Raw genomic sequence first — 25,510 nt, forward strand, 5'->3', positions numbered from 1 at the left:
CCATTGCTGGTGGGATTGCAAGTTGGTACAACTACTCTGGAAATCAGTCTGGTGATTCCTCAAAAAATTGGACATAGTACTACCTCTCCTGGGCATATACCCAGAAGATGTTCCAACTTGTAATAAGGACACATGCTCCACTATGTTCATAGCAGCCTTATTTATAATAGCCAGAAGCTGGAAGAACCCAGATGTCCCTCAACAGAGGAATGGATACAGAAATGGGTACATTTATACAATGGATACTACTCAGCAATTAAAAACAATGAATTCATGAAATTCTTAGGCAAATGGATGCATCAGGAGGATATCATCCTGAGTGAAGTAACCCAATCACAAAAGAACTCACATAATATGCACTCACTGGTAAGCAGATATTAGCCCAGAAACTTAGAAGATCCAAGATACAATTTGCAAAACACATGAAACTCAAGAAGAAGGAAGACCAAAGTGTGGATACTTCATTCTTCCTTAGAATGGGGAACAAAATACCCATGGAAGGAGTTACAGAGACAAAGTTCGGAGCTGAGGCAGGAGTAAGGACCATCCAGAGACTGCTCCACCTGGGGATCCATCCCATATACAATCACCAAACCCCGACACTATTGCATATGCCAGCAAGCTTTTGCTGACAGGACCCTGATATAGCTGTCTCTTGTGAGGCTATGCCAGTGCCTGGCAAAAACTAAAGTGGATGCTCACAGTCAGCTATTGGATGGAACACAGGGCCCCCAATGAAGGAGCTAGAGAAAGTACCCAAGGAGCTGAAGGGGTCTGCAACCTTATAGGAGGAACAACAATATGAACTAACCAGTACCCACCCCTCCCCCCAGAGCTGTGTCTCTAGTTGCATATGTAGCAGAGGATGGCCTAGTCGGCCATCAATGGGAGGAGAGGCCTTTGGTCTTGGGAAGATCATATGCCTCAGTACAGGGAAATGCCAGGGCCAGGAAGTGGGAGTGGGTGGGTTAGGAGCAGGCGGGGGGTGTGGTGGTGGGTGGCAGGCATAGGGAGCTTTGGGGATAGCATTTGAAATGTAAAGGTAGAAAATATCTAATAAAAAATTTTTTAAAAGAATTTGAAAAAAAGGGAAACTATTTTAAGTAGTTGCACGTTTATAGCACTGGCCCAGTCATCTGTGACATTTCCAGCTGCAGCCTGTTGGGGTCAAGGAATAGGTAATATGCTGAGAGGAGGGGGCACTGTGTAGCTTTTTCCTATCCCTCAAGTGTAACAGGTTCAAGAGGTTAAAAAGGAGAGGTGCGGCATTCTTCTGTAGCGGAGCACAGAACTCTCTTTGTCCGATGCTCAAAGATAGCAGTTGGTGGTGTTTCGTACCGACACTTTATAACGTACACTTTTCCATGACGGAAGACAAGCTGGTTCTGGAGAAATAAATGGTAATCTGATAGAAAGTTCCCTCTGGGGTCTTCATGAGCAAAGGACTGGCATAATGGCACTTTTCATAATAAACGGAAAAGGAGGGGAAAATGTACTCTGTGGGACATAAACCCTCAGGAAATATATCTTCTTTGAGTTTCATCAGGACAAAAAAAAAATGCAGGAAGGTATTTGTGAATATTCCAGCCCGTGCAGACCACATGATTCCCACTATATTGACACTGATTGTGCCTTGTATTTCACACACATGCATGCACAAACATGCACATACATGCATATGTATATATATTCTATCTTTCAAGACTGGCATACCACTTGTCTAACACATGTGTCTGTTTCCTCCTAAGTCCTACAGTGTAATAAGGAGACTAGGAAGTTTTGTTTGTAGCATATCTTCAGAGATTCTTCTAAGTAAAGCATATTTACAATGCTAGCAGTGGTTGTGAGTTTGAGACTCTGATACTACTTGTAGAGGCCGCAATATTTAAATACCTACATTAGCAATTGTGTTTCATTTTAGTAACAGAATGGTTTCCTGGAAAAGAAAGGTACTATAAGGCAGAGAGTAGACATAGAGACTGGTGGTCCAGAATGCAGAACCCAGAAATAGATGGACACAAAGTCGCTGTGACTCTGGAAAAGACATAAAGGGAGTCAACAGTAGGAAGGAACCATTTCAACAAATGATTGTGATAAACCAAAGACATACACCTTCTCACACATCATTCATTCTCTAACACAGGAAGCTAAACACAAGTACTAGAACTAAAGCACAAAGATAAGGCATGAAATGTTAGGATGGAAACACAGAAGAGAGTGCATGGTTTGTTATTGATTGTTGCTTAGGTTCAATAAAAGTTAAAATTCCTGAAAGAAAAGTAATACATCAGGTTTACTAAAAGAATATGCTCTTATAGCAGTCGCTATTAAGAGAGTGAAAGGGCAAAGGTTGCCCTCCCATAACCAACTGAAAGTCACGTGTACAAATAATGAACTTCCACCCGGAATGCGCATTTCTTATGGGAAACCCATAAAACAACCAGCTGACCCAACTGAAAAAAATGAGCAACAAGGAAAATGCTCAAAATATATCAAAGATACTTGATAGCAAGTTTAGAATACCTGTTTATGTGTTCTCTTCACTGTACCTTCCACAAGGAAGAATCTTCAAAGTGAACTCCAAGGAGAGCACTCCTTTCATGAGGAGGCAGGAGATGAGATCTTTATTACTTTCTAGTTGGAGATCAAAGTAATCCTGTGTAATTACATCCCCGCTGCAGTGCATCTACAATGGGCAATATTCTAGCTCAAGAGTTCTGTGCACAGAGAGGAGTCTACAGTTGAGTCTCTTAGATCTTGATACTGTTAAGGTTACACAATGCTGTTGAAAATTATTTTCCATCTTCAGTGTAGTATAGACAACAGGGTTTTTCATAATGACAATAGTTAAAATTAATTTTTGGTTAACAAAGAGTGAAATGGGTTACACTTTCTCGATATGCAAATGTGGTTATGCACATGCATGCATGTGTAGACACACACACATTACTTTATTCCTCTGCCCATCTTCTTTCCTCTTAATGGTTGAAAGTATTATTCCTCTGAGTGCAAAACACATGTACAGTCTTTTACTCCAAAAATCACAAGATTGGTCACCTCTGTTGGCCAAAGGCTGAAACACTGCAAACTGGTACTTGAAAAATATCTTTCTATATTTTGAATTTTTATAAAAAATATTAGTTTCTCTAAAGCAACAATGAGAAGTCAAATAGCTCAGAACATTCTACAAAATGTCTACAGATTACCAAAACACACACTTACATTTATAACCTGTGGTTCCTTTGTGTAGTTTTAAGCATTTAAAACATGTACACAATGAAATATTATGACAGTCATCACCAATTTCCCTCTTTGATTCCACTCTTGCTCCCCCCCTCCACATCTCCTGTTCTGATAACCATCACTAAATCCACTTAACACTTAGTCCTGCCTGTAATGATTGCAGCAGATGTTGGAATTCTTTATGAAAGGCTGTGCACTAGCATTCTTGCGATGTTCTGGGACTTTGAAGTCCCATGTACATGGTGAAGTAACTGAGGACCCTTTGATTCTCCTATCTGGCCAGGACAGAAGAGGCAGTTTCTCCTGGCTGCAGTCAGATCAAGACATAGAACTCTCAGCAACTTTTCCACACCACATCTGCCTGCGTGCTGCCATACTCCCTGCGATGATGACAATGGGCTAAACCTCTGAATCTGTAAACTAGCTAAGTAAATGTTTGCCTTCATAAGAGTTGTGTAGGTCATGATGTATCTTCACGGCAGTGTAAACTCTAAGACAGACATACTAAAAGCACAAAATTTGTTTCACATACCTTAACATACTGCATTTTTTTTCAAGATGTTATCGATTGCCTGCTTGTTTTACTGTTTATAGTAATTCTTGCTGAAAACCTCTAACAACTTTTGGTACAACTTAACTCAGTGTTAGCTTATTTTCTGTATCATTTTTATTGGAATTGACTTTTACAAATTTAGAAGAAATGATGTGTATTTTAATAAAGATTCTTGTGTTGGAACAAAGATGATAAACAACTCTGAAACACAAGCAAAAATAAGAAGAAAACAAAACAAAACAAAACAAAACAAACAAGCAAAAACAAAAACAAAAACAAAGACCGGGAAGGCTACTTTGGGAAATACGTTTGTAAAAAAGTTTCATGGATGAACCTCCCACTGGGTTGACATTCAAACCTATTGGGATTTCTGAGTGGTTAAGAAAGACTTAAGAGTCAGAAGCATAATAGGAACTTTTCCCCGATTTGGAATTTGCAGGCTGCCAGACCTCAATAAGGGCGACCAGGGTGGGCTACCCAGTCCTCCCCCGCCCACACACACACACACACACACACACACACACACACACATACATACATTTCTGGTGCTTTAGATTTTTTAAAAATCTTTTGGTTAGAGTAGAATGTCCCCACTAGAGCCTGGGTGCCTGGCAGATTCAGTAGGTCCTTGGCTTGCAGGAGCGCAGTGAGACAGGGGATGGAGAAGGGTCCCCTGGGACAGAGCAGAGTGACACAAACCATAACAGCATCCACCGCTGGGTATGGCCACATGTGACCCACTACATTGGGACCAGCGGTTGGGCAGCGGAATCCGGACTCTGTGACTAAAAACCTTCTGGGATGCCACCGCGGCGTCCCCAAATCCCGCGCCTGCGCCCTCCACTCGCGGACACAGCATGCGCACGTGTGCGACAGTCCCAGCGGAGAGGAACCTGAGAGGGTCCCTGAGAGTAGAAGTTGGAGAACTCCAGAGGAATGAAACACGAAAACAAACACAAAGATTCAGCAAATCCAGGAACGTCTTTAGTTGTCATTCCGAGAAATAAAAACTCATTATCTGCACGCTCCGCACTTACTTATTTCCCTTTCTCTTAATTCCAACGGTCAGGAAATGAACATTTCTGTTTGTTGTTGTTGTTTTTATTGAGGTTAAATAAAACAACAAAATATAAGCGCAGTTAAAACTCGACTTACGTGTGATGCATGACAGGACTAATAAATGTAAGGTCATCAGAGAGTCTTAATTATAGGAAGCTGCTCTGTGATTCGGCTCAGATTTTGTTTGAAACTTTAGCATTATATGAGAGCACTTTAATTCGTTTTACCTCATAGGGTTTTACGGTGTGATGTGAAAAGAGTATGTTCTTTTTTAACTGACATAAAAATTGGATCTGAATAATTCTGCATATAGAATGGAAAATGCCTAGTGTTTTAAAGTCTACAAAACCTTGCTTTATCAAAACAAAAAGAATTGTTTGTCATTCTGCCTGTTACATTTAATGTTACATTAAAACGTTTTTCTTATCTATACAGACAAAGTTATAGAAGTGAATGCTTGCTGCCGCCAGCACCTCATAAACACTTTCTGCTCCTCTTCCTCCAAAGAGTACTAATAAGCTTCAAAGGAAAGGAAAGAAAGGCATGGTGGTAGGGATAAAAGTCCTCCTTTTTAAGCATACATTCTCATAGACTAAACCATGTCTTATAAAACGCATTTTCATTATAACCGTGTCAGTTATTCATAATATACACTCCAATTTCTTCTGACATAGAACATTTACATGTGAAAATAAATTTAAAAAACTAATTTATGTGTCTTAAAAGGAAAAGACAATAGCGGAGAGCTCAGAGGGGAAGAATATGCAACTCCAAGGATTAGAGCTGGGTTGTCACTGATGGTTTTGTTATGGGGTCAGATTCCTACAGGGAAACACGACCTTGCTCACAAAGGAACCCATTTACTTTATCCTATGTGGTGACAAGGGGTTTTGGTGGTGGTGGTGGTGGGCTTTTTTTTTTTAAATGTTTTTGTTTTCTGGAAGACAAAGGAGACACTTAGGAAAACTCTGTACTCAGTCTCCTGGACTGTCAAATCTATATAAATTTAGCCTAAGCTAAATGTAAAACCTTAAGAAGTGACCAAAAAAAAAATCCTGTTTGATAGGATTACCCATTCTACAAGAAGCAGCTGCAACAGCGGATGGTGGGTTGTACAGTGCCGGACGGAGTGTCTAGGAAGGTTCGCATTGTATGGGGGCACAGCAAATTGTAATTATGGGGTAACATACCCTCTTGCAAGAGAAGGTCTCCTGGGTAAAGTGAGTAGGTGTTTATGTGATTTTGCAGATCAACATGAAAATCATGGCAACTGTCTCCATTTCAAAATTCTACAATGCTTTGCGTAGATGACACAAAATTCAGAAATGGAGTTACAGGTGTTATCACAAATGGTTGATTTAAATAAACTATGCAAGGAGTGGGGCTCAGCAGTTAAAAGCACTGGGTGCTGGAATTTGGTTCCCATACAAACATGGTGGCTTGCAACTGTCTGTATCTGCATGCATGCATGTGATGCATGTACATCCATGTTTAAGGAACATGAATACAGTTATACTATTCTTATTGGTGAGGAATCGCCAGCTTCACCATCAAGGCTCTCACTTGCTGCTCAGCTGTGCACACATATCTGACCCTCCAGGGCACACATGACCATTGCCTGATTGATTAATCTTCCATCTGGAATCCTGTGCAGCTGCTCCACCTTTCTGTGTCCAATGTGAAATCAATTACAGACTTGGAGGAGGGGGAACAAGTACCTCCCATAAAGTTAGAAAGATCAACCTAAAAAGGGCATACTGGTTAGGCGGAAACCCAGATGGAAACTGATGTGCCTCATGTAATGAGGGTAAAGACTGATTAAATATAGGTTATGGCAAAGAGCAGGGTTACAGCAGTAGATCTGAAGAATTCATGGAGTCAGAAGTCGATAATTTCTTTCAATTTAATACATGAGAGGGATGCATGCTAAAGGTGCTAAAGCTGTTTTGCAGCTTGAAGGTTTGTCACTAAAAAGCAAAGTGGAAAGATGACTGTGTGCTCAGTTTGTGACATCTGTATAAGAGAGTTAAAGAATATTGTCACCATAAGATGTACATATTTGTTGCTTCATTCTGAAATAAATTTGATGAGACCCATGATGCATTTGTGTATATGGTTATAGGATTTGTACCAGGGGAGAATGAAGAAAAACTATTTGCATAAAAAGAGTAGAAACTGCACTAGGGACAGTGATGACATGTCCATCAGGATAAGATAAACATCAGTGAGAACATGAGGAGGTAGACATGGAACATGCAAGTTGTGGGGTGAAGGGTTCACAACAGAAAAATAGTGGGGGACCCAGAAAACAGCAGAGGCACTAGAATGGAACCACAATAAATAATCAAGGAAAAATACTCAAATATTGGATACAGATTGAAATGATGGCAGAAACCCATTCATTTAGCTGAACAGATGTAGGAAAACAGTTCCGAAGAAATGATTTCAGATCAAGCAAACACAAACACCAGGTGGTACAGAGAACTCTGGAAACATACAGAGCAAGTGGAAAGATGTATGTGAAATGAAAAATGTTACTCTCTACTTGTGTTTTCATATGTGCACATTAACTAGAGCTTCTGTATGCTATGCATTGGGTATGCATGGTATGTGTTTTTGTGTGACATGTTCATGTGTGCTATTCAGTGTGTATTTGTATTTCATTTTTATATTTTAGCATGCATTCTTGAGTGAGGGGCATGACCCTAATTTTGTGTGCACACATGTGCAAATGTGTGAGAATTGATATAAGTGAATGTCTATGTGTGAAAACTTGTTTTTTATGTACAATATGTTAGTGGATTTGTGCGTGATTATATAACTATGGGACACTTTGAAAAGGTGACTATGAATTTGTGTATGTTTGGGTCTATGATGTGTCATCTAACCCCACAGCTACCCTGCTGCTTGAACTCAATGCTTTTAATTACATATCAATATAAGATCCTGCAAATTCATCTTTCTGCATCCTTAAATGTATGTTTTGTATTAGTATATATGCATTTGGGTTGCACATGTTTGTGTAGGAAGGCATACTAGTACATGTATATGCATCAATAAAACCTGTGTATTAGGTTTATATGTTAAATTGTTTGAATATGTCTAATTGTATTTCTGTATTACGGTGCCTCTGTATATTATTTTGCTATGTGTGTACTTGTGAATTTATAATAGTGAGTATGGACATTTGTGGCTGTGGGTAAGTGTGCACCTTTGTGTGTGAGTTTTTGTGTGTATTTTGGAGTGGGCACCTGGGTTTGGGGAAGCCAAAATTGTGTCTCTCTCTGGCATTTTCTCACCCTCTAATAGAATTTATGGTATAGACATTAGCACAGTTGTACATTGTATAATGATCAACTCAGAATATTGAGACTATTTATATTTTCAAATGTTTATAATTTTATTGTAATGAGAACACTGCAGTTCTGTTTTCTAACTATTTTAGGTATCCTACTGAAAAATATATTACTCTTACTGTGTGATAAAGACTAGATAGATTCTTTTATGCCTCTTCCCTGATGAACATTAAAATATTCTCCCCATTCATCCATCTTCTGTACACTCCATGACCTCTGGTCACTGCTATTCATCTCTGACTTCTATAAACACAGCTTTGTTAAATTCCATAGGAGTGAAATCATGCAGTTCTTATTGTCATGTGTGTAATTGTTAATGCACGATTGATTTCCAGGTCTAGTTATCTTGTAGAAACTAGTAAGATTTTAATCTTTTCACTAATGGAGTTACACATAAATAAATAAAATTTAAAAAGATTAAGGAGCACAAGCAGCCAAGAGATGATTAAGAGAGTGGTGCGACAGTGTACACAGTGCAGGAGAACAACCTCAAGCTGCATTGTTAAGAAAGAGTAAGAACCTCAAATATGCAGCAGATTCAATAATCCAAGAGAACTGTGTAGACATCTAAAATGGATCGTGGTTTTGTGTGCATGCACAGATAAATGCCACAAGGAAATATTGAGCATCTTCCTCTGTTACTCACCACCAAAATTTGAGACAAGGGCTCAGTAAACCTGAAGCTCACAGTTCAGAAAGACAAGCAGACAAACACGCTAAAGGGATGTTCATCACTTCTTCAAGCACTGGGATTAGAGGCAAGTACCAATGAAGACTCTGGTGCTTATTCTTGCTTGGTAAGTATTTCACTGACTGAGCTATATTCTAGACACAGCAAATGGAGCTATGTCGGTTAGCTCCCGCACAGGAATGCCCCTGTGTTTACCAAGTATCTTGCCTAGTAGCCTCAAACTTGTCATCAGTTATGAATTGCCAGCTCTTGGGGATGTCTCGTGACTTTATAGCTAATCAACTCAGGGTAATTCCCATTTCCAGAAACTAACCATTTTTTCTCCCCTTAAGAGTTTGGAGAACCCAACAGTACACAGCACCCTGGTCCATTTCCAAAAGATCAGAGTACTCACCAAGTGAGCTCTGTGCCTTAGCAACCAAGTACCTTAGCCTCTTGGATTAGCAATCTAGCTTAGAGCCACTAAAAGCAAGACCAGGGTGCCTTTCATAACTGTGAGTACATCATGTAAGTGATACAAGTGTGGCTTCTTACATGGATTATTTACATCTGGGCAGTGAGGAGGAATACCGTGAGAGATCCTCAGATGGAGATTGTCAAAGTTAGCTTTATTACCCACAGAAGAGAAAGATGGGTAGTGTGCCACGTGTGTGTTGAGATTGGTGGTGGTGGTGTCTGTTCTTTCAAATTTGTTCTCAACAAACAGCAGGTAAAAACCAAGGTAAAAGGGGAGTGCCTTGTGAGTGAAAGATTTTAATTGGGTCCAGTGTGTTATGGAGGTGTTTCCCATAAGTCTAGGCTGCTTACCACAGAAGAAATCATATGCTTAGTGTAAAACTCAGAGAAAAAGCTGTCTGGTTCATCGGGCATCAGAGGAAATAGTGCCAAGAAGTTCAGTATCGGGGGTCATCATCCATCCACGAGCCATAAATAGAAGCCAGATAGCAAGTGTCTAAAGGTTATGCAGGTGGCAAATCATGGACTGGATAGCCTCGGTGATGTTGGGGTACAACTACTGTAAATGAGCTATGGCATTCAATTTCTTATCACACTATCAAACAACCCAAGGTGCACAGATTTATGTCCCCAAAGCTGGCTGACTCTCTAGCATCAAGGGGATGAGGAAACAAGTTTATTTTCTCTTCTATGGAAGGACTAGTGCATTGCTATTTTCTTGCAGGGTAGCTTCATTACATAAGATGGATATACACTCTGTCAGCGTCTCCATATGGAGATAAGTACCCTGGTGGAAAGACAGTACAGTATAAACTTATAATACAGTTCATTTTAGATGTCAATTTGATTTGGGAATTGATTTATCTGGTTACATGTTGTGTGTCTTACTAGATGTGGTCATAAAGGTTTCTGAATAAGAATAATAGATTATCAGCCGAGAGAAATAGCCTGTCTTCAAGAGGGGGTAGGCATTATAAAATGCCAGGGATATAAACAAAAAAGAAGCGCCACACTAAGGGGTGATCTATGTTCTTTTGCCTCTCCCTTCCCTTTATTGATGCTGTGTACCCAGTCTTCTGTGTGTACAATTTATGCTGACTTTCCAGAGGCACTAACTTTTCTGAAAGCGCTCCACAAGGCTTCTCAGCCTGCAGAATCATGTAGGCCAGCTTCTTAAGATGAAACTTTTATTGCAGATCCAGTCCCTTGAGAACTATAGCCAATGAAATTCCCACTTGTATGAGTAAGTTTGTGGGTTCATGACTGAATCATTAGAATATGCATGGAATACCAGGTACACATCTTGAACTGAAGCAAGACCCCACAGCCTCTGTTCTTAAGTCCACTGGTATATGAGTGTGGAAGCCATGCTTCCATGAACTGCTCCCAGGTAACAACTGAATGTAAATATGTCTACTTTTGAGAAACTCTTCCTGAGCTCTATTTTCTCTCAGGAATTTTCCAAAATTAGTCTTGCATGTGTAAAACTTGCCTCTATTTCTCAGAGAGCCAGTTATCACTTGTCACTCATTTGTTGAGAGTATTTTTTAAGTAGAAGAAAGCAGACACATTTAAAGAAGTTGAACCTCAGTCTCTGAATTAAGACTACTACTATACATGAATTTGAATACTATCGTGTGCCTCTTCATGCTGGGAGTACATGGTACTACATCTTATGATGCATCAGGGTTCATTCACTGACTCATTCCCCCATGCTCTCAAGCCATGCTTTGCCTCACGTTCAGAGGAGCACCCCGCCATTCAGGGTTGTTTTGATGTTGTTGAGATAGAATCTTGCTATAAAACAAAGGCGGGTTTCAAACTCATGACCTTGCTGCCTTTAGCCTCAGAATGCTAGGATTAATTTGCCACCAAACCTGGCTTTTACATTATAAACTGCTCAGCGTTTACTTATTGTATTTTCTACAGCATGCAGACTTCCCAAAGTTTCTTTCTTTTCTTAAAAAGTAATAATGATCTATCTGAACTTCACTAGGATTATCAGCAAGGCGAAAATTGTAATATCAAATTTACCTATCAAATTTTGTGGAATACAGCTTCATGTCTTAAGCACTCTTTAGGACTTCTTGAAAAGTGCTTCTGTTTTCATATTTACATATTACTATTTTTTCTGCACCTTGCTACAATAAAAATAAGTCTTTTGCTGTATTCCTACTTTTTCATTTACAATAGAAATTTTGTTATTTTGATTTACATTAGTGATTTTCTTGGCTTTTAAAATGATTTTCTAGATATTCTGAATTTTGAACAAAGTCTACCCTCTAAGAGAGACAGCTGCATACTTTCTAGAAGGTGTCACACTTGGGCTTATTTTCTTTTGTTCTTTTATGCATTTGCACAGATTTACCCATCAAAATAATGCTTTGACAACAGAGACAGAACTACTTTTTTGCCTGATCAAAATCAAAACAGATGACTATGATTACTAGCAACATATTAAAAGGATAAAACAATTTGAAATATTTTATTATGGTTGTATTATTTTTTATAAAACAATTCATAAAATTGAGCATTCATTTTTATCATTAACTGTTATTACTGATATAAAACAATGTATTATTTAAAGGTTTTATGAAGAACCTATGAATTCTAAGAAAAATACTGCTAAACTATTTCCTTGATTTTTATTAGACCAGAGAGGTCACTTTTCAGTTGTCTTCTGGTTAAACAATGCATCCTTAACATACATGTAATAAAATGTTGCAAAGTCTTCTACTGTATGCTATGTTGTGTTGTTTCTCTTTGTTCCTTTTACTGATAAAGATGAGTGTATATATTTTATAAAATGTTTTGATGTAACCTGTGTATTTAATCCGTTATTTTTCTCTCATTTTATTACTGCTTTCATCTACTCATTTTCCTTACTTAGCCCACTTAACAAAACTCAGAAGACAAAGGAGAGATGCACACGTATATTTACATATATCACCTAACTATATTACATGTACTTTATATTACCAAACTGATTAAGAATCTTTAGATACAGGAAGATATTTGTTATCCTTTTGATAGAAGAAAATATCCTTATTTTATCTTCTTTATTTTTCTAGAACACAGCCCCATCCTGCCTTTTAATTCAAATATGCTATTATCTCATTCAGTTTTGTACCAATATCCATTGATATTCATGTGGAAACAAGTTCTACTAAACTTAAATCTGAATTAAAGTGACCGTTTCACTGTTATCCCATTAGATGGGAAATTATTTTTGATCAGCATTTCATCAATGCTGCATGTATTTACGTATGCAAAAGTTTTAACATGGTAATTGTTTCTTGCCACTAGTACTGGCTTATTTCCCAAAAACACCCTTTCTCACTTATATTCCAATGCCATCCAGTTGCAATTTGGAGTGAGCTATGTTAGCAGAAATCTCAGTGCTAAGATATACAAAGGTGAAAAGAGAAATGAATAAAGGCACTGACTGAGAAGTGGTTACATTTCTCTTTGTGTCCATGATATTTTGTCCATGGAATCAGTGATATGACCTGTGAGAAACAGTGGTTTCTGTATCTTTTCTGAATGATAACTAAGTAAATTTCCACTACCATGTTTATCCATATACATCTACCAAATTTACAATTGGAAAGCATAGGAAATTAAATGTGTTTCATAAGGTTCTTTATGTTGCAGCTCAACAGTTCTTTTATGGAGCCTGCAAGCTCTTTTGAGGTGGGGGCTGCCTGCTCTGAAGCCTTCACAAAGCAAACCTTTGTGTGCCAAGGGGTTCTTTGTTCATGAGTACAGCAGGCCTGAACCTGCAGCCTTCTTGGGAAAGCAGCAGAGAAAAATCAACTTGGTTTTAGTGGGAGTATCCTCTGTTCTTACCCCATTTCTTAATGAACGGATGGGTGGTTAGGAATTTTTAGTGTTAAATTGTATCTTGTTATTACTCCATTCTGTGTCTGCTACAAGAAATCATTCTTTCACTGTTTGGGATTCTTAGGAAGCTGAATAGAACATGTCTAGTTTTATCTATGGTTTCTGCTGGAAAAATAATTCTGCTAAAATTACTGATGTAAAACTGTACTAAGAACTACACCTATATTCTACATAAATAATCTCAAAATAAATTTTACTTTTGAGTTCCAAAGATTCATAAAAATCTGGCAGAATATACATTTTACATAGTGATTGCTTGTGTTGAAAAACATGCAGATTCCACTTGTACATAAGCCCTTTCAATCATATTTCAAGTCTTTAATCGACACTGCATTTGGTCTGGACAATTATCCTACTAAACAGTTAACACTATACCCATTTCTCCTATGCATAAACTAAGGTAAAGAACACAAGTACTCACCTAGGTGGCATGCCTGGTAAGGATGTGAATCAGGACTCTATTATCCTGTAATCTGCCTTCCATGCTATTTTTCTACTAGCTTTAAAACCATTATAACTCATGAAATCTGAATTCCTATTTTAATATACTTGTTGAATAAAAGTGTCATTTCATGAGGTTCTGTAGTGTACACTAGGAGTTTCCAGAGATTAAGGCTCACAACAAAAACCCACCCTATTTAGCCACTATGAAAACTCCTTTGAGTCCTGTCAGCAGTCCTTAAAAGTGCCCCATCTGGTCTCATTCTTTGGTTGGCTTATCTGACCCACCCCCAACTTCCACCCCATGGGAAAATAGTCAACTGTCCACAGCCTCCTGACTGATCCATTATTTGGAATCAAGGACAAAGCACTATGGCATATCCCACTGTGAACAATGGACTACAAAGCACTGAGCCTGGCAATTCATAGATAAAAGCTCCAAAACTCCCCATTTTCTGGAACCTTGTTCATGCCCTGCTGCATCTGGGTGAGCATCCATGCTTAAAAGCTGCATACTAAATTCATATGCCTTTTCTGAGCTTTAATATGTAGGGAAGAGGCAGTAGAATAATCTACTCTCAAGCGCTCTGTAAATGTACTAATTGTACCTCATTCCTGTGGCCAGTACCTTTTCTACCTCATTTACTTCATTACACGTGGAAAATGATAAGTCCCATGCAAGGTAGTTCTGACAAACAAGTACTTCAATGTATGTTTTGTAACTAAATATAAATTGTGCAATTATGTTGGCTTTGTTTCATAATTGGCACATGGTGTACACCAGAGAACTAAGACACATTTTTTGGCAATTTCAGTCAAGGAAAACACATTGTGTTCTATACAATTCTGAGGTTTAAATCTGCACTGTTCAGTGAAACAAAAGTTTTTCTATTCACTTACTAAACGATGTGGTAATACTCTCTACTACACACGTGAACTGTGCCATTTCTATATTCACTTGCTTGTGTCAAAGTAAATGGGTAGACAAAATGAAGTTATATATTCCAGATCAAGTAAAATTTAATGATTTTACACTTCTCTTCTCCAGGAATGTTTAGTAGAAAATTGAACTATCATACTTACAGTACAGTCACTGTACAGTTACTCCCCTCAAACTCCTGATTTTGTATTTTAATTGTGCATTTTAGGTAGAATGTATTTTCACTTTAAGTATCCCTTGATAAGTAAATGGCTTTTACATCAAATTAGGGCTTATTCGTACTAGAAGTTTCCAAAATGATTCTGTTTAACATTTTAAAATTCCTATGCCTCACTTTATTTCCATTCTCATATTTACTTATTACGATTTTCTTTCATTATTGTACAATTTTTATTTTGAAAACCTTTTTTCAAAAGTTCTTTGCTTATAAATTATACAATAACCAGATTTTTAAGATATTAAAAACAAACAACTCTATGTTTAAGTTCAGGAATTGTCTCTGTCAAGAAAAATGAGATGGTAACTTCATGTGAGGCACTGTTTCATTATTATAACACCAGGAAGCTGTTAATGGTATTGTAGGAATTTTCGAAGTCATGTTTTGTAAATCCATTAAAAAAAGAGTCAGATCCACACTTAGCAGTCATTTTTATTAGATGCTAATCACTGACATCAGTGCAGGGGCAGATTATCCACACAATTCACATACAGCCCACACACTTGGACTTTAACACTGGGCTTTCAGTTCTGCATTTATTTCAATACTTCAAACATATATATTATGGTGTATATTTATTTCCAGTTTTTTTCAAATACATCTTTGTATACATATACGCATATATATCATTCTTAAATATATATTTCCAAATATAAATAATTTCACATCAAGCCAAACAGGATAAAAACATGTAAACATATGCACCTCATTTTGGTCAAGTAAAACAGAACCACAAAGTAACCACAAGTTAACAAGTGCACTTGAAAGAGAAGGGAAGAAACAAACATGTAAACAAACACAGACAGCAGCTGCAAGGTCCTGTAAGGGTCCATTTTTTTTAAGGCTATATAGCAAAAAGCTCATAATTCAGTTAAAGACTTTTGTCACCTTGTCACATTTACTCTTAAGGGACTTCACAATGAGAAACTGTAAACACTAGACTAGAAGTGATTGAATCCTGTTGGAAAAAAGACATCACAAGTCATCAGTTGACAGAAATATTAATTCCACCAAACAATACTTATAAGATTTCTTGTTATTTTGTAACACAGAGAAACATCACAATCCTAGCAAGAAGAAATAGGAAATAGAGAAGAAAACAGCAATACTGCATAAAGATTGCCTCAGTAGCCTTTGAAAGCGATAGGGTTTTTCAGTCAATAAAGGGGAATAAGCAACAGCAGACAACAGAGCTTTAGCAGACCAGACCACATGCCACAGCGTGATACTACAGATTCAAACTGAAATATTCTTCCAGCTGGTACTGAAGCAAGAGCCAACGGTCATCAGAGAAGGAAGAACTGCCTCTCAGGCAAAGCAACTTCTTAAGCAACTGATTGGCCAGGCGAAGCACAGAATGCTCTTTTTTACGGCTTTTAAACAGCACGTTTCCCTCTCGCAACTGCACAGGCTCCAAAACTTGATGCCAGTATGCGCTTGATGATCCACCACCATCTGGTCTTGGAGGCTGATCTCTCCAGCCCTCGGGGTATTCATGCTTGTAAAAACAGAATTCTCCAAATGGGCAGTGACCTAGGCCTCCAGCAAAATACCTGCACGCTTTCTGGCTCATCCCCTCCTTATACTGCTGAACAAGTTTCTCCTTCTCCTCTTCCTCCTCCACCCAAAACTCACTAGGAATGACAAAGCCAGAGGAGACCCTGCACTGTGGGCAGGACTTACTGATCCTGTTCTCAAACTGTGTGGCACTTCTCCACCTGCGGATACACCTAAGACAGTAGGTGTGGTTGCAGCTGAAAAGAATGCCAAAGCGGCGGTCGCTGGGGTCAGCTTTCTCATAGACCACCTCCATGCAGATGCCACACACTTTGTCCATGCTGCGCTGCACAGCAAAAGAGAGTTCCATATCTCTCTCGTGTGCTTCAACGCAGGCCCTTCTATGAGCTTCCTGCTGAGCTGCATCCCAAGGGTGCAAGGCCTGCTGCCCGCACATGTCGCATATTTCTCCATGGGGGTATGCACACCTGTCCCCACGGAGGCATTGTCCCCGGGCAGCATAGCGGCAAAGCGGCAGCGGCATTGGCACTGGCATTGGCACTGGCATTGGCATTGGCACTGGCATCGGCATCCCCATGCCCATAGCCATATGCTCTCTCTCAATTGCCGGGCTCTGCAGAGGAGCCTCGGGACCATGCGGGGGGACCATGCGACCTCGGTAAGGCTGTCCAGGAACAAATTCAATTGCCCCCTCCCAGCCTTCTGCACCCGCTCCCGCTGCAGCACCTGCTGCAAGGCTTGCATTGTCAATCTCGGCTTCAGAGAAGCCCCTTTCAGCAGCTGAGCGAATGCCTGCATTGTCAATCTCAGCTTCAGTGAAGCCCCTTTCAGCAGCCGAGCCAATCAGAGGCAAGGAGCTTGAGGATGCAGCAGGGGGGGCTTCCGCCACTTCCTGAGTCGGGGGCTCCCAGCGAGTGGCCATCTTGGGTCCTCTGTCTGCAGAGGCCCGAGGCTGAGCATCTTGCCCCCCCCTAGATCTCCGCCGCCCAGAAAGGTCGTGAGAGTAGCGACAGTTATCGCCCTCCTTGCACTGCCCATGCAGATAATACCTGCAGAGGATTTGCTTCGTCCAGCTGCCACTGTTGCGCTCCGGACCAGACCGGGCCCCGCCCCCTTCGGCTGGCGCTGGCCTCAAACTCGCCGCGCGCCGGATCGCTGGGCCTGGAGTCACCAGGAGCGGTGCCAGACCCGATGCCTGCTGCAGAGGGGCCGAGCTGACTCCCGCAGAAGCTCCAGCAGCCTCAAACTGAGGAGGGGGGGGAACAGACACACCCTCCCCCCCTTCAGCACCTGCCTCGGCGCCGGCGGCCGCGTGGGCCTCAATGGGAGCTGTAGACTCTTCCATCTTACAGCGTGCCTCTAACACTGTCCAAAAACCCGAATATTATATCTTTTTTGTGCTTGAATTGCGGAGCTGGAGATGGCTCGACCAGCTTCTTCTCGGAGCGAAGTGCATCGATTTTTGTCTTCCCACCTGCTCCCCGTTCCCTGGAAACTTTAGTTCCTACCTGTTTACAGGCAGGCGGACACTTCCGGTTGTAACACCATTCCTAGGGCTTCACCGGAAGTTGCTTCCGCCATGTTTTTCGCGTGCCTGTTTCTGCTTGAGACACTGGGATGGGCTTCTGCCGGCTTTCTAAGTGCGACTCTGAACCCCCCAATCCCCGTTTCCACAGTGTTTCCCCTCAAGGTTGATGTTTTAAACTCTCCAGGTTTCAGTTGTATACATTGCAGTTTATTTGTGTGTGTGTGTTAAGAAAACGCTACACACATTGCCTTTACCGTCTGCTGCTTGAACATAAAACATTTCACTCACATTAAAAATTATTTTTCAGTTTCTTCTGTCGTTTGTTTATAGGCTACTAATTTTTAAGATCGGACAGTGTCCCTGCCAAAGCGTTTCTCCTTCAATGCTTGTAGATCTGACAGGATTCTTTGGGTCTTTTTTTCCCTTGAAGGGTTAATTTGCGTGCACTTTAATTAGGAGGGAATCCCCTGCCCCGAGGCTACTCAGAGCCTTTCACTTTCCTGCCTTTGTTACATTCTCCCGGACCCCCAACAATGTAGAAGCCTGGACTTTGCCCAACCCTGATGAAGACTTAATAAGGCAAGGTCTGAGAATGACCCAGGCTTTAACTTTTCTCTGTTGGTTGGATTCGGAGACCCTTTGTTCCCTGCCTTCCTTTTCATCCCATTCTGCTCTACAGAGCTTTTCATAATACCAGCTCCTCTTTGCACCCCAAAGTGTCTCATTTCCATTTCTGCACTGAGCCAGTTCTTTTTCTTTTTCTTTTCATTTTGCAGATATATACTATTGGGCTAATAATTTTATATGTAGTTCTACACTGCTACATGTACTTACTACAGTGGCATACTAAATTTTATAGTATAGTTTTACGTGGGTTTTTATTTTTAGTAATAATCATGCTTTCTTCCTTTCCTCACCCACTAACTTGAATTAGCAATGCTTCAAATATTTTATTTACTATTTAAAAAAATGAAATTATGCTCAGAAAAATAATTTTATTGGAAGGAGTCTCACAACCTAAGGTTAAAAAACTCTGAAAGCATATGATATAATCATCCAACTCAAAATATAAGTCTCAACTAAATAAATCCAACAACGATAAAACAAGATAAGAGGAACATAATCAAACAATATAGATAAGGGGGGATGAAGTCAAAGTAAACATGAAATAAGAACAATAGAATAGGCAAAATTTTTCTTGTGTAACTTATGAAGGAAAATAATAAAAGGCTCAGATCTCCAGCATCACATACTTCAAAAGAACTGACATTAAGTAATAAGAAACCTCAAAACAATGAGATGTTTTTAGTGCCACTAATTTATAAAAGACCTAAGTAAGAACTAGCAGATGAGAGTGGGGAAAAGATTTGAATATGAAACTTGAAACTTTCATTAAATGGTCATAAATAGATAGATAGATAGATAGATAGATAGATAGATAGATTAGTAAAAATATCAGAAACAAAAATAAAGATCTATTAGGTATGTTCTACATATGCTTAAGAAAATTTTGATATGAGGTATTTTAAAATGTGGACTCTGAAATGAACATAAAGGTTGAAAAGCTTATATTGTTTTAAAGTGCCCACTTGTACAATAGAGGGAAAAAAGCAAAAGAAAAGAAAAGGAATAAGACTTGTTAGAAGCAGAAAGTAATTAGTTCATTAACAGGCAAAAATGCTATTTGTATATAGAAAACTCATCTGCTTTGTATGCATATTTATCAAGTTTGATGTCCAAAAATTCAATAAGAAAAGAACAATTTGTGTCTCATGTATACAGGGATAAATGATACTTAAACATTTGAAGTGGATTGAATTTGTGGCAATTAAGGTTTTTTATTCTGTGAACTTCATTGTAATCAACTGAAACTCATTTTTACTTAAACATAATAGGTGCTCCATGATCAACATGCAATATTTTTGAAGGAAAACTTGTTTGATCATCATTCTTTCAGTTTTCATTGTGAACTAAGGAACTTTTGGTTGTCGATTTCTCCTTCACATAGTCATTATGATGTTTTTATTTGTATGATAGCTTTGACAAAGTTCAAAGAGACATTTGAACTGTCTAGAATATGCTTTCTCTTTGGGCTTAACACCCTGACTGATTTTTAAAGACAAAAAAGCTTAGAGTATAATTCCTAGCCTTACATACCAAACTACCTACCATTCATAAATGAAAGAATTTTGAATATTTGTAGATCTCAAACTTATTTGATCAATGGTGATTTATTATGAGCACTCCATATAAATTACACTGAACCTTTTTTTTTTATACAGTATCCAAAACCTCTGTGAAAAATGAAAGGTTTGTTTTTAAGCTTAGTGGCCTCCTTTGGCTTTTGAAGAATTGAAATGTAGCTCAATATGACTAAGACTTCAGTTTTAATTTTAAATTATAGTGATAATTCAGACAGCCACCTTATACTAACACTGACTATATTAAACAGTTAACTTCAGTGTTGACTCTGACCACAGTGTCTCCTCAAACTTTAAAAACTGAGAACTGAGAAAAATGTTTCTAATATTCTCAAGGCTTTGCTGCTAGGATTGGATGATAAGTGATTTTGAATCTCTATCTGTTTGGCTGCCTGCCCTGGGTAGTTGTGTTCTCTACCTCATAGTGACTATACTTATAAACCTGGTATTCAGTAATACTATATTACGAATTAACATCCCCTACTACTTTAAAAATTCCACAGTAGACCAATAACTGCATATACTGGTTAGGGTGCGTTGAGAGAAACAGACAGCTATTTTATATATTGTCCAATGTAGAAGACTCAGAGTGTTCTCTCTAATGATCGAAACCATATTATTTTCTTTCCCTTCTGTGTATCCCCCATCCCTTCTTTCTTTTTACTTTCAGCTTTGATATATTGACACAATTTTTGGAAACATACCTTTGATTGATTCTTCAGTTACTTGATGCAGAAGAACTTCCTTTTTCTCAGCAAAATCCAGGAGATCTTAGGGCTTGAGACCTCAATGAAGGGTCTCCCAATGTCCAGCAATAGAGGATGCAAGTAGAGCCAGGAGAAGCACAGTTCTAAAGCAGACTGTGTAAAGTACCATGTTGCCATGGTACAGACTCACAGGGGCAAAGGTGGAGGTTGAAGGCACTGCACAAGAGAGGGAAAATGTGGACAGCTTGACAAATAGCTCCAGAGACTGGAGACTGGACGGTGGGGCTGTATAGAAAAAGCAGCTGGTGTTATGTCTTTCTTTTCAAGCCGCAGGGCTGCTAAGCCTACCCCCACACGTTCAACATGTCCACAGTTAAAACGAACACAATAGTCCCAAAGCAAGTTCTTTCACTACTGCTGTGCTTCCCAACTACTGTTTTAGCAGTACTGGACAGGCAGCTGGGGACAGGGATTAAATGTCTACATAAGCCTATGGTTTCATGTCCTCCAGTAGCTAACAGGCATGCTTGCTTGTGTCATAAGTGTTAATTTTACATTTGTATGATGTTTGATCAGCAACAGGACTATTAATTCCTTTTGTTTGTAGAATCTATATCTGATGGCCCTGAGTGAATTACTGAAACAGTTGTGCATACCTATAATCCTAGTGCTAAACAGTGGAAATGAGAGGATTCCCATGATTTTTAGGACAGCCCTAGTCTGGAATTCATAGTAAAAAAAATCTAAATAATGTCTAGCTAACAAGTATACTGAAAGTATTAAACGCTTATTTGAAAATGTAATGATTTTTAAAATATTCATCCTAGAGCCAATGTTTAAGGGATGTATATTTTCTTTACTTTACTATGGAGAAAATAGTCTGATTAAACTCTATCATTCTTAGTCCCCATTTCCCACTAGATTCATGCAGCAGCAATATTTTGGTAGGGTCGATGAAAATTTCCAGGATATTAACTTTTGAATGAATGTTATCTCATATCTACAGACTAATGTATTTTTCCCTTGAATATTTAAAGGCCAGTCATATGTAATTCTAGTCCAAAAGACCAGACATAAGCACATTTCTGCATGCAGGAGGGTATTTCTTTCTCTCTTTCCATGACAGCCATGGTGTTATGATTGGAATAAGAAGGGAAATTAGTGGTGGCTCATGGGAGGCAATTTGTAGAATTCATGTCTGATGACCCTGAGTGAACTGCTGAATAAAAAAAATCATTTCTAAACTTTTCAATCAATATCCTTTATGTATTTCTGTGTGTGCTTGTGTGCCTTTGTGTCCGTGTGTGTCCGTGTGTGTGTGTGTGTGTGTGTGTGTGTGTTCTGACATAGATCACATTATATTTCAAAGGTTAAGCTATGGTGTCTGCCATCAACTTCTACTACATTTGAGACGAGATCCTTTTGTTGTCTGTTCTTGGGTTTTACAGTCTATGGCCTATCATTTTTCTGGGGAAGGCTCCTGTCTCTACCCCTATCTAATAATAGGAGCCCTGTGCCTACAGACAGGTATCTATCATGCTAGGCCTTTGAACATAGTTATGTGAACTTGAACCTGGGTCCTTATACATATAGAAAGTAAGGTATTTATCCACTGAGCCATGATCCCATACTTTAAAATGTCTTTTAATTTCAACATATATCTAGAAAAGGTTCAGATAATACTGTACCCACTTGCTTTTAAGATCAGTAAAGTCACATCATTATAAAAAAACAATACACTGATTTTCCATAGCATAGTAAATATTAATTTCATTAAATTTTTGGAGGCTTTTTGTGATTTTTATGAAATATATTTTAGCGCAGACTTAAGCATATGTATTAGCATGAAGAAGTGCTCAGAAGAAATAAGGCCCATCTAAAGACATATGTTTGGGCTTCTCAGAGACTAGTTGCTTATGCTGTTCTACACATATCAAATTAAGCTTCATTTACATGTTTGAGGGTCATAAAATTATCACAATATTATTAAACTTCAGCTTAAAAGACCAGCGTCTATATGACTATTTCCTGCGATAATTGTGGAATGACCTTGTCTCTTGAATCTTTTAGCTCCAGTTTTGATTAACTATTTCTATTAACTGGGGTATATCAACCCAGAATATGGCTTTTGTGCTTAAAAAAATCCACCCTGGGAAAGTTACAATGAGATCCCAAATACCCACTTTAGTTTTCTAAACTTTTCAATCAATATCTCTTATGTATTTCTGTGTGTGCTTGTAGTTTCTGGCCAGATAATAAAGGCTTTCAATTGCCTTAAACCTATTTCTTACTTGTCTTCTATTGTGGATACTTCATATTTTAAACAAAAGGCTACTAAAATAAAAAATGCTAAATTAAATTAAAAGATCTTTAAAATACATTTATTTAAGTATTTATTTATTTATGCTGAGGGTAGGGGGTACTATTGTCTAGCCTAAGATGATGCTGGACTCATTATCCTCCTGTCTCCACTTCTTAAATGGTTGGATTACTGATTTGGGCTAATACTCTGAGCTTTAGCCATTTTTAAGTTTACTCAGATCCCCATATATAATTCTAAATTCCAACAAGAATGAAAGCCTTTAAAATATTGTTAATTGGTATGTAGTGGAAAATATTTGCATATAAGTTTTATTATGTGGCACAAATCCAAACAATGTCCTTTTTATTCAATATTATTATTTCAAAAGATAAGTTTTATTTTGCACATCTGTACTTTATTAAACAATAACTAGTTGCTTATGCTAATAAGACTCCGTGTGCTTTTGACTCTATGGCAGTAGTCTGTGTGGACCCTGCACCAGGCAGACTTGCACCTCTCTACTGGATCCTTTCTCCTTCCAGGGGATTTCGATCACTCTTCTATTTTCAAATGGAATTATTGCTATCACAAATTTTAAGATAAACTATGCATTTACAATTGGATTAAATTATTGGATTTTATTTCAATTATATGTCTGTGGACTTTATTTACCACACACTCAAGTACATTAAAAATGCACAAGACATTATTTAGGTATTGTCTTTATTTACCTTTTATTTTCTTTCCTGTTTCTAGATTTTTTTTTCTTTTCCCCTCTTGAACTAGCCATCTGACCATACATGTTATTTCTGTTTCTGACAAAGAAAAAGTAGTGAGGTTGGAGACGACTTGCTTGTATAAAGGCACAGTCTGGACATATGAAACACTAGGGGTATAAAATTTCATATCTGAACATTTCCATTTTTTTTTAGATTTCAAGTCAATGTATTTGTGAATTTTTTCCTGTTAATAGATTTTTTTGCCTCACAGAAAAATTTACACTACATAATCTAACCTCCCACAAATATGGTTTTTATACTTTTGTTTTGAAGTCTTCATGCATTCTCTGAGAATTCAACTCAATGCCTTTGGATTATATTCATCTCCTTTCCCAGCTTCTCCCAAGTGTCGCCTCTTCAAAACTCACACAGCTCTTTGGGGCCTCTTTGGCTTTTGTTTCTTTTTATATCAATTAAATACAGTTTGTTGTGCCCATGTATCTTGCATTCTGCAAGGTGACCATGACTGAAATTCCAGGGCCTTGCTGCTGTGTGTAGACAAAGCATGTTGAGATAAGATCTCCTGAAGCTCTCAGATTTTCTAGAATAATCTGTATAGTTACTTACCTCAAACCAATATGCAGTTCCCATAATTTCAGTAAATATGAAAAAAATTACATGGTAATAAAAAGACATTCACTCACTAATATCTTAAGAGTTTCACCATGAATATCTATTAATTTAACAAAATGTGGAGTCCCTGAGAATTTATATTTTTTTGTATTTCTCTCTGACTATGTTACCATAATCAATAATGACTTCAAGTGTTCAGATTGTCTCACTATCTTAAACCACTGCAATGATGCCCTGTTCTATCTTGCCATTTTGCACATGGCTGTATGACACTTTTCTCTTTGTGTTTTTTTATTTAAATTTTAATCCCCCTTTCATTTTTCACATTTTTGGATTTTACTTTTGGGAACATGTAGTTCATTGGATGTTGACTTAGTTCCTCCACAAAGAAAACTGCTATTAAATTTGCATCTGCATTTGTATAACTTAAAATATACTTTTTCTTACTACACACTTGTTATTCCGTGAATCTTTTGCTGATGTACATCAATTTATGAGCATAGTTCTATACATTTTTCTTTATAATAAAATAAAATTGACTGTGAAAGACTATGGTCCTAGGATATTTTTTAAGGCTTTTAGTTTAAATTATCCTTACTTACTAGTTAGATGTAGACTGATGTCATCTACCTATTATTTACTTAGGATTTTTGAGATATTCAAGTTTCTGGGTTTTTCTAAATATGCATAATTCTATAGAAATAATGTGGAATATCAGTTTTACTCCTTTTATACATTTATTTATCCATATGTGTATGGGTGTTTTCCCTGCATGTGTATCTGTGCACCATATAATTACAATGAACATGGAGGCCAGAAAAGAGCATCAAATCCCCTGGGACTTGAGGGACAGATGGTTGGGATCAGCCATTCAGGTTACTGGGATCCTACCTGGGTCATCAGGGAGAGCAGCCAGTTATCTTCATCATTAAGCCATCTCTTCTTCAGTCACCCCTATCTCATTCTGGATTTTAGATTACAGTCACCTTTTCCCAACGAGTCTCATCAAGCTATATGATTCTACTGTGTGCCGTAAGAAATCA

The 25,510-nt window shown here is 38.3% G+C and overlaps 1 protein-coding gene and 1 long non-coding RNA gene across 2 annotated transcripts in view; both read right to left on the minus strand.

Moving 5' to 3' along the window:
* Window positions 1–21,080, minus strand: part of Gm32061 (predicted gene, 32061) — an 85,606-nt gene extending 64,526 nt beyond the window's left edge. Inside the window, exon 1 of the long non-coding RNA NR_166566.1 lies at window positions 20,811–21,080. This is a non-coding gene — a long non-coding RNA (predicted gene, 32061). The remainder of the gene's footprint in view (window positions 1–20,810) is intronic.
* Window positions 15,274–17,834, minus strand: Mkrn3 (makorin, ring finger protein, 3). The gene has a single exon (NM_011746.3). It carries the CDS (start codon window positions 17,720–17,722, stop codon window positions 16,088–16,090), a length of 1,635 nt encoding a protein of 544 aa, NP_035876.2. The 5' UTR covers window positions 17,723–17,834; the 3' UTR covers window positions 15,274–16,087.
* Window positions 21,081–25,510: the final 4,430 nt, after the last annotated feature.

Source organism: Mus musculus, chromosome 7 (genome assembly GCF_000001635.26).
Source record: "Mus musculus strain C57BL/6J chromosome 7, GRCm38.p6 C57BL/6J".
NCBI classification, from domain to species: Eukaryota; Metazoa; Chordata; class Mammalia; order Rodentia; family Muridae; genus Mus; species Mus musculus.

Excerpts from the sequence above, each read along its gene's own strand:
- Mkrn3 (NM_011746.3), bottom strand. The coding sequence starts at position 17,722 with ATGGAAGAGTCTACAGCTCCCATTGAGGCCCACGCGGCCGCCGGCGCC.